General features: G+C 43.8%; 1 protein-coding gene across 1 annotated transcript; it reads right to left on the minus strand.

Moving 5' to 3' along the window:
- Nucleotides 1-227: 227 nt before the first annotated feature.
- LOC142194046 (protein kinase C theta type-like) lies at nucleotides 228-7,419 on the minus strand. The gene is made up of 5 exons (XM_075263073.1): nucleotides 7,156-7,419; nucleotides 1,334-1,587; nucleotides 1,038-1,100; nucleotides 393-944; nucleotides 228-252 (listed from the first exon to the last, which is right to left on the minus strand). Exons 1-5 carry the CDS (start codon nucleotides 7,417-7,419, stop codon nucleotides 228-230), a joined length of 1,158 nt encoding a protein of 385 aa, XP_075119174.1.
- Between the last annotated feature and the right edge of the window lie 1,112 nt (nucleotides 7,420-8,531).

The following is an 8,531-nucleotide window of genomic DNA, read 5'->3' on the forward strand; positions in this document are numbered from 1 at the left end:
AAGGCCTCTCCTGGGGGGGTGGAGGTTCTTCAGGAGGTAGTGGTCTCTGATGCCAGCCGGGATATTGGAGGATGTCAATTCAAGGTCCGGGGCAGCAATCTGATGGAAAACTTGCAGCAGAGAAGATGTTATTGTCAGTCGAGGTCTTAGCAGCAGAGATGGGGGTCAGGAGACGTAAAGTTCTGGTCCTTAAGCACGGTGATCTTGCAAGACGGTCTTGGGCTTCTTCATAGTCGAGATCTCTCCAACATCCTAAGAAGAAGAATAGATATAGTAATTGGCATGAGCAATGAGAATGAAGCACAGGTGAAGACTATGGAGCGACTACACCAGAGTATTATCATTACATGTAAGCACCAATGAACATTATCTCTAGAGGGGGAAGATCTTACCGGGTCCAACTTGGTGACATGTAGTTGAATTCATCCGCGGGTTGAAGGGTCTGGTCCTCGGGCCATGGCAGGTCTTTGTTCTCCAGAACTTTCTTGAATGGAACAAACGGTGGCTTTGATCTCCTCCTGTCCAGTTCCTCCCAGCAGATACTATTAAAGAATGGATGTTCTCGGATGTTACGAGTCACACCCAGCCGCTTCTCTGGATTTTTGCGCAGCAGTCTTTTAATCAGATGTTTCAGGTCTTCGTCCAGCCAAGATGGAATATCTGGCTTATCTCTGGTGATGGATATTTCAGCCATGTCGTCGTTGGATCCGTCGTAAAATGGAGAGCATCCTGTTGACATCTCGGACACTACAATCCCCAGGCTCCACCAGTCAGCTGCTGCATCATATTCCTGTTCCAGAAGCACCTCAGGGGCCATATAATAGAGTGTGCCCGCCACTCCACAGATCTTCTTGGAGGAGGTGACGCCATATCGGGCAAGGCCTAGATCGATTATACGGATGTGTCCATTCCTATCCAGCATGATGTTATCTGGTTTTATATCTCTGCAATTAAATAAGCAAGATGACATGTAAGGAAAAGACAATGACAAATCGGGGGACATTATTTCCACCATTACAAGGGAAGCTTCTGCTGACCTGTGGATGATCTTGTTTCCATGGAGGAACTGGAGGCCGCTCACTATCTCTGCTGTGTAGAATCTGACAAAGAAGACATAGTGTAGTATCAATGACCTAAAATCCTATAGTAATCCCCTAATATCATGTTATTATCAAAGTCACCCGGATCACAGACAGGCGCTGTGTATGGCTGCCTGTATTCCCTCCACTGTCTTCATTGTTCTATATCTGACTTGTCATGTCATACCTTATATTGTCCTCCCTTCAGTCCCCTCTGTGTTTTCCCTCGGTCTCCTGTAATGTCACTTACGTACCTTATATTGTTGATGTTCAGACTGCCGCACATTCTGATCAAAGACCTCAGGCTGCCTCCGGGAAGATACTCTGTGATGAAAAATGCTCCGTCCTGCGTCTGGTGTGCGGCATTTAGGTGGCATATAAATGGGCAGTCTCGGGCCTTCAGAAGTATCTTCCGCTCTCTCTTTAATGTCGCTGCATTATCCCTTGTTTTGGTGACAACTTTCACGGCCATGAAGGTGTTTCGGCCAGGGAACGATGCCAAGACCACCTGAAGAAAAGATGGAGAAGTCATTAGAAGTGGGGACATAAGAAAGGCTTCTACATGTATTGTATAATGTGCTGTCTGTGCTTGGGAACTTTATAGGAATAACTATACTGAATTATTACGACACCACATAGGTATAACCAGAGGAAACTGTAACTAGGAACAGTGAGATGAAGGCCAATGCTCTTTATATATCTAAATCCACATTGTCTATAGTAAGACTGTAATATGGGCATAGAGGTCAGTATATACATGGTGATCTTATTGCACCTACAAGGAGCGGGACAGGTAAATAACAATGTTCCTTTCCCAATTTCTTCATCCCTTAATATCGATAGGGGAGTTTATAGATATCATAGAACCCTATATCAATATATTCTTTTTTTTTTTTTTTTTTTTTTTTGCTGTAGGTTGAGGGAACACAATAATAACACAATGACAACTGGTATAAATACATTGTACATAATCATTGATAAAACTGACTTCCTGCAGCCACCACCTGGGGGAGCTCTATACATAGGAAGCAATGCAGCTGCCATTGAACTCAATGAAAGATGTAAAAATCTCTTTGCATTGAGTTCCCCCTAGTGGCAGTTGCAAGTAAATACAGTAGCTATATACTGGGAAGTGTGATGTTGTTATAAGTATGTTCTGTATGTTCTGTTCTTACTTATTCTGCTTTGTCTGCCTAGCAACAGTGAGGTAGTAATGGAGGAGGAGCTGAGCTTAGGGGGAGGAGTTGTTAGACAGGGAGCCATGATGGAGCATGGAATAAAGTGTTCTGATCTACAAGAGTAACCATCTCATAGTGGACTTATTCCAGAAGACCTGCATCCTCACTACAACACTACAATTGGCGACAAGGATTAAGAATCATCAGCTAAAGGTATTTCACTGCTACAGAAACTGTTTACAAGACTGCAATCCTAGCACCAGCCATGGCCTGCTTACCTTCCTTTGCTGTATTTGATGTGCACCAGCCCCAAGCAAACTTAGCAGCATGCTGGAATAAATGGCTGAAACGCTTTGAGATATTCCTGCAAGCAATGAACATTACTGATAATGCAAGAAAGAAAGCCATGTTATTACACTATGCAGGGGAGCAAGTCTATGATATCTTCACAACTCTGCCCAATACAGGGGAGGACAGTGACTATGAGCTAAGCAAAGCAGCATTAACTAAGCATTTCTCTCCATACATAAATGCAGCTTTTGAAATTTTCAAGTTTAGACAGTCAAAACAGTCAGCAACAGAAACCATTGATGAATATCATGTCCGCTTAAGACAACTTGCAGCTTACTGTGAATTTGCAGATATAGACAAGGAAATTCTGATGCAAATCATACAAGGTTGTGTGTCCTCTAAGTTAAGGAGACAAGCACTCAGAGATCCCACCATGACTTTAGCAAAGCTACTGGACATTGCACGTATTCATGATGCAGCAGAGAATCAAGCTAAACTTATAGAGAACACAGACTATATACCAGAGCAGCCATCTTCTGTAGCAAAGCTCACTCAGAAGCCACATGTGCCTCACACACAGGCTGCAGCCTGCTACAACTGTGGAGGTCCTTATCCTCATCAGAAACCATGCCCAGCAAAGGGAGTAACTTGTCATAACTGTGGGAAACAAAATCACTTTGCAAAAGTCTGCAGATCAAAATCACAATCTTCTCTCTCTGCTAAACAAGCCTTGCCACAGAAAGTTCATGCAGTGCAGTCAGTGTCCCCTGCTGATGAGCCCAGCAGCACCTACTTATTCTCAGTGACTGAGGGGTCTCGCAATGTGCATGCAATGTCTAATCCCAAACAAGTCATCTTAATACATGGCAATCCGGTGGAGACACTGGTAGATACAGGGGCGTCTGTCAATGTTATTAGTCATGCCACTTATAACCAGCTAAAGAACAAACCTGCTTTGCAATGTACTAACCTGAAGATATATCCTTATGGTTCAGCTACTGCATTACCCCTATGTGGCAAATTTCAGGCATTACTAACGGCGGAAGGGAAATCCATCACGGACACTTTCTATGTAGTGGAGTGTTCTGCAGACACTCTTCTCAGCTGCAATAGTGCGGTATCTCTGGGCCTAGTGAAACTGGCAAACAGTGTAACACACTCTTCTGTCCAAACTATTATGCAGAAATATCCTCAACTCTTTCAAGGCATAGGAAAGCTGAAAGACTTTCAAGTGAAATTACACATTGACCAGTCAGTACAGCCGTCAGTTCAACCTCACAGGCGCATCCCATTCCATGTCCGCAAGCTGGTGGAGAAAGAGCTACAAGACCTGGAGACAGATGATGTTATTGAACGTGTCGAGGGCCCAACTCCCTGGGTCTCACCAATTGTTGTTGCGCCTAAACCTAAGCAGCCTGGTAAAATCAGGTTATGTGTGGATATGCGACATGCCAATCGAGCCATTCAAAGAGAAAGGCACATTACGCCTACCATTGATGACATTCTCACAGATCTAAATGGTGCAAAAGTATTCTCAAAAATTGATCTAAAATCTGGTTATCATCAGCTTGAATTGCATCCAGACTCCAGATATATCACAACTTTTAGCACTCATGTCGGTCTAAGAAGGTTCAAGAGGCTGAATTTTGGCATTTCATCGGCTGCAGAAATCTTTCAGAATGTTATCAGGCAGGTTCTTTCAGGAATACCTGGAGTCCTCAATGTTAGTGATGACATCCTTATCTTTGGCACAACCCAAGAGGAACATGACAATCACCTAGAACAAGTTTTTCAGAGACTGCAAACCTGCAATTTAACTGTTAATCCATCAAAATGCGAGTTCAACCAGACGTCATTGAACTTTTTTGGCTACATTTTTTCTGAAAATGGTGTTTCTGCAGACCCTGAGAAAGTAGCAGCCATAACCTCTGCTAGCCAGCCACAAAATGTCTCAGATGTTCGAAGTTTTCTTGGTCTGGTCACATACTGTGGACGATTCATACCTGATCTGGCTACTGTTTCTGAACCCCTACGACAGCTCACTAAAAAGGATACTCCTTGGTCATGGACAGTTGAACATCAATCAGCATTTGATACACTAAAGTCCAGTCTGACTAGTGACACAGTCATGGCCTATTTTGACCCACTAAAATCTACTGAGCTCATTGTGGATGCCAGTCCTGTAGGCCTTGGTGCAATTTTAACTCAGGTGTCCAAAACTGGCAGTATCTCCACAGTCTCCTATGCGAGCAAGGCTTTGACAGAAACGGAACAGCGCTATTCTCAAACCGAGAGGGAAGCTCTCGCAGTTGTATGGGGATGCCTTCATTTTCATCTTTACCTCTTTGGTCGTCCATTCACAGTGGTCAGTGATCATAAACCACTCATTCCAATATTCAATAAACATTCATCAAAGCCACCCCCACGACTTGAACGCTGGCTACTCCACTTGCAGAACTATCGCTTTCACTTGAGATATGAGGCAGGAGCTGGGAACCCTGCAGACTATTTTTCAAGACACCCTTCACCACAGTCTACCAAAGATGACTTGCCTGCCACTGTCTTAGCTGAGGAGCATGTAAACTTCATTGTTACACACTCTGTGCCAAGAGCAATGACCCTCGAAGAAATTAAACATGCGGTGGATTCTGATCCCCAACTTCAGTTGGTAATTGACACTGTTCAGTCTAAGAACTGGAACTCTTTTCTAGCTGAGACTCGTCTTCAACCGCAGGGCCAAACAGCATATTTGCAGGCCTTCTTTAATGCAAGACACTCTCTTTCTGTATCTGACTCAAACATACTACTACGTGACAACCGCCTGGTCATTCCTCAGAAACTTCAGAGTAGAGTGATCGATCTGGCCCATGAGGCCCATCAAGGTATAGTTAAAACAAAGCAGTTACTTAGGGAGAAAGTATGGTTTCCCGGACTAGATAAACAAGTGGAAGCACTTATTGCCACATGTATACCTTGCCAAGCAACTACGGTGGACCATAGCCGAGCACCAGTACAAATGTCACCTCTGCCAGACAATCCATGGACTGCTGTGAGTGTTGATTTCTGCACTCTGCCAGATCATTCCTATTTACTGGTTGTCATAGATGATTTTTCTAGGTTTCCAGTCATTGAACCCGTTTCCACCACCTCTGCAAGAGCTGTCATACCAAAACTGGACAAAATCTTTTCTGCATATGGCATACCTGAAACAGTGAAGACTGACAATGGGCCACCTTTCAATAGTGCAGATTTTCAGTCTTTTGCAACTTATCTTGGTTTTAACCACAGGAAAATAACTCCTTACTGGCCTCAAGCCAATGGTGAAGTGGAGCGCTTCATGCAATCAATCAACAAAACTCTTTGGATTGCTACCATGGAACACAAGGATTTGCAGCAAGAATTGTACAGATTCCTTAGACAGTACAGAGCCACCCCACACTCTACTACAGGAACTCCGCCAGCGACTGCGCTTTTCGGCAGGCCTTTGCGCATTAAGCTTCCAAACATCCCAGTAGTTCACGTCCAGACTCCATTGGTCCTCAATGATTCCCTTGCCAAAGGCAGGATGAAAAGATATGCAGATAAGAGAAGTTGTCGCTTCAAACAGCTGGATGTGGGAGACTGGGTCCTTGTTAAAAGGCTGAGACCCAGTGACAAGTTATCATCCCCTTATCATCCAGAACCCTTTCAAGTCACACACGTCAAAGGTACCATGGTTACTGCTCAACGCCAGGGTCATCAAGTGACACGAAATGTCTCCCATTTTAAAAAGCTTCATGACTACAACCCAGGAGCAAGTGCAGAGGAGACAGATGATGAGGAAATTTCACCAGGTACAACTGGTTCAGCAACACCAACAAGAGATACCTCCGAAAATTCACAGACTGTTTCTGATAACGAGATGTCTCAACGCTACCCGACAAGGATGAGTCGAAGGCCACCAACGCACCTCAGGGACTATGTTCTGCAGTAAAATTTTCTTTTCAGTTCGGACCTTTTATTTATTGTTCATTTATAATGTTTGCATTTTATTTTTTTTTTTTTTATAAGAAGGGGAGAGATGTGATGTTGTTATAAGTATGTTCTGTATGTTGTGTTCTTACTTATTCTGCTTTGTCTGCCTAGCAACAGTGAGGTAGTAATGGAGGAGGAGCTGAGCTTAGGGGGAGGAGTTGTTATACAGGGAGCCATGATGGAGCATGGAATAAAGTGTTCTGATCTACAAGAGTAACCATCTCATAGTGGACTTATTCCAGAAGACCTGCATCCTCACTACAACACTACAGGAAGCTGCAGGAGAAGTTCAGTTCTAGGCCCTAATCCCCCATCCACAGGCCCAGAACAGCTGTGTGGTCTGTCTGTATGGCAGATACCACTGACACTAGTCACACATTTGGATATAAAGTTATTGGGGGTTCTCAGCACTAGAGATATGAGATATAAGTTATCATAGAGGCTGGACTGCCTCTCACCCATGTGGCAGTAACTACAGTTAACCTCTTATAAGCCTTAAATGGCTGATAACATAAAACAATAGCTTGTATTTATCTGTATTGCAATTTGGTTCACCGCCCCTTTAACAGAAAATAAAAAGTTTTCAAACTTACTTTGCCGAAGCCGCCCCTACCCAACACCTGATGGATGGTGAAGCGGCCGATGTAAAAGTTGGGGTAGGGGCTAGATGTCTCCGGGTCCTGGCTGCTGCCCAGTCTTGGCTCTTCAACCTCCAATATATCGGCATCTCCTCCTCTCCTCTTCTTTATCTTTATAGATCCGTTCTCTCTCTCTTCGTCTCTCTTCCTCTTCTCGCCTTCTCTCTTCTCATCTCCTCTCTTCATATCGCCGTCTCCTCTATGTCCAGTGGACGCCATTTTCAGTAAATCCGCAAACTCCTATAATCCAATCCAATCGCTATCGTGCACAGTTTATGATAAACGGCAGTTGGTCGTGTGCAGGTCACATGATGGCCGAGGTCACGGAATCCTCAGGGGTCACCTGCCTGCCAGTCCTCCATGTACCTGCTCTGCCATATGTAATGTGGGCATCATAACTGACAGCCTAGTGTCCAGAGGAATGGAGGACTTCATGGCTGCTTCTACTATTGCTGACACCTGTAGACTGGGCAGGGGATGGGATTTGTATGTCTGTGTGGGCAGCGGTGCCCATAGTGCAGCAGAATCTATGCTGGAATTGTACAATAAATGCAGTTGTATGACTATTCAATAACCGAGGGGAGCGATAATCCACAAACTATACCTAGTACTAGTGACAGGAGTAATAAAGCCTGGTGAGGGGACCTTGTGGCTGTACTGGGGGGTAGAGGCCTCTATAAGGATAGGGGGAGCAACCCTGATGTTTTAGTCTAAGGTGTGAAATATTAGGATTGGTACATTTACTAATCTTAGGGGTAATTTTAGCTTTAATAACCTATGAATCAACATAATCATGCTGTGTTGGTTATTGGGACCTTTCTGGGGTACATGTGACTTCTTTACCACTTTTTATACCATATTTTGAAGACGAGGAGCTTACTGCCAGATATAAATAAGAATCTATTAGATTTATTGGACAATTCATGAACAATTGATTTTTTTCAGAAATAATGTCATCTTCATTGCTCAACAGTTTAGGGAATTTTCCTCATGGCTGTACTATGCTACTAGAACAGTGTTTTACAGAATAGCCGAGACACTTCAAGAAGAAACTTTATTTTTGCATAAAACGCAATGATCAAAATTAGAGAATAGCAAAGACTGTATCGCAGAGAAAGATCCCAACTATGATTTCTGCAGGTTACAACAATAAGTAGCAGGTGTACAGGCTTTGGCTTTGAATGACTTCAGCACGATCTGTTGCCCCAGGACATTACCAGTCTCCCATACTGCACGGGTATGATTTTGGCCTATTCTTCCAACAGTTTCTGCCAAAGTTTGGTGACTGTAGTGGGTTTCTTTCTGCCAAGGATTTTCCATGTGACCGCTGA

Source organism: Leptodactylus fuscus, chromosome 2, assembly GCF_031893055.1.
Source record: "Leptodactylus fuscus isolate aLepFus1 chromosome 2, aLepFus1.hap2, whole genome shotgun sequence".
Lineage (NCBI taxonomy): Eukaryota > Metazoa > Chordata > Amphibia > Anura > Leptodactylidae > Leptodactylus > Leptodactylus fuscus.

Bases quoted from the DNA above. Each gene is read 5' to 3' on its own strand.
- LOC142194046 (XM_075263073.1), bottom strand. From the start codon at position 7,419: ATGGCGTCCACTGGACATAGAGGAGACGGCGATATGAAGAGAGGAGAT. The intron at 1,588-7,155 runs GTAAGTTTGAAA...TCTTTTCTTCAG, and splicing joins GTAGGGGCGGCTTCGGCAAA to GTGGTCTTGGCATCGTTCCC. The intron at 1,101-1,333 runs GTACGTAAGTGA...CTTCTTTGTCAG, and splicing joins CTGAACATCAACAATATAAG to ATTCTACACAGCAGAGATAG.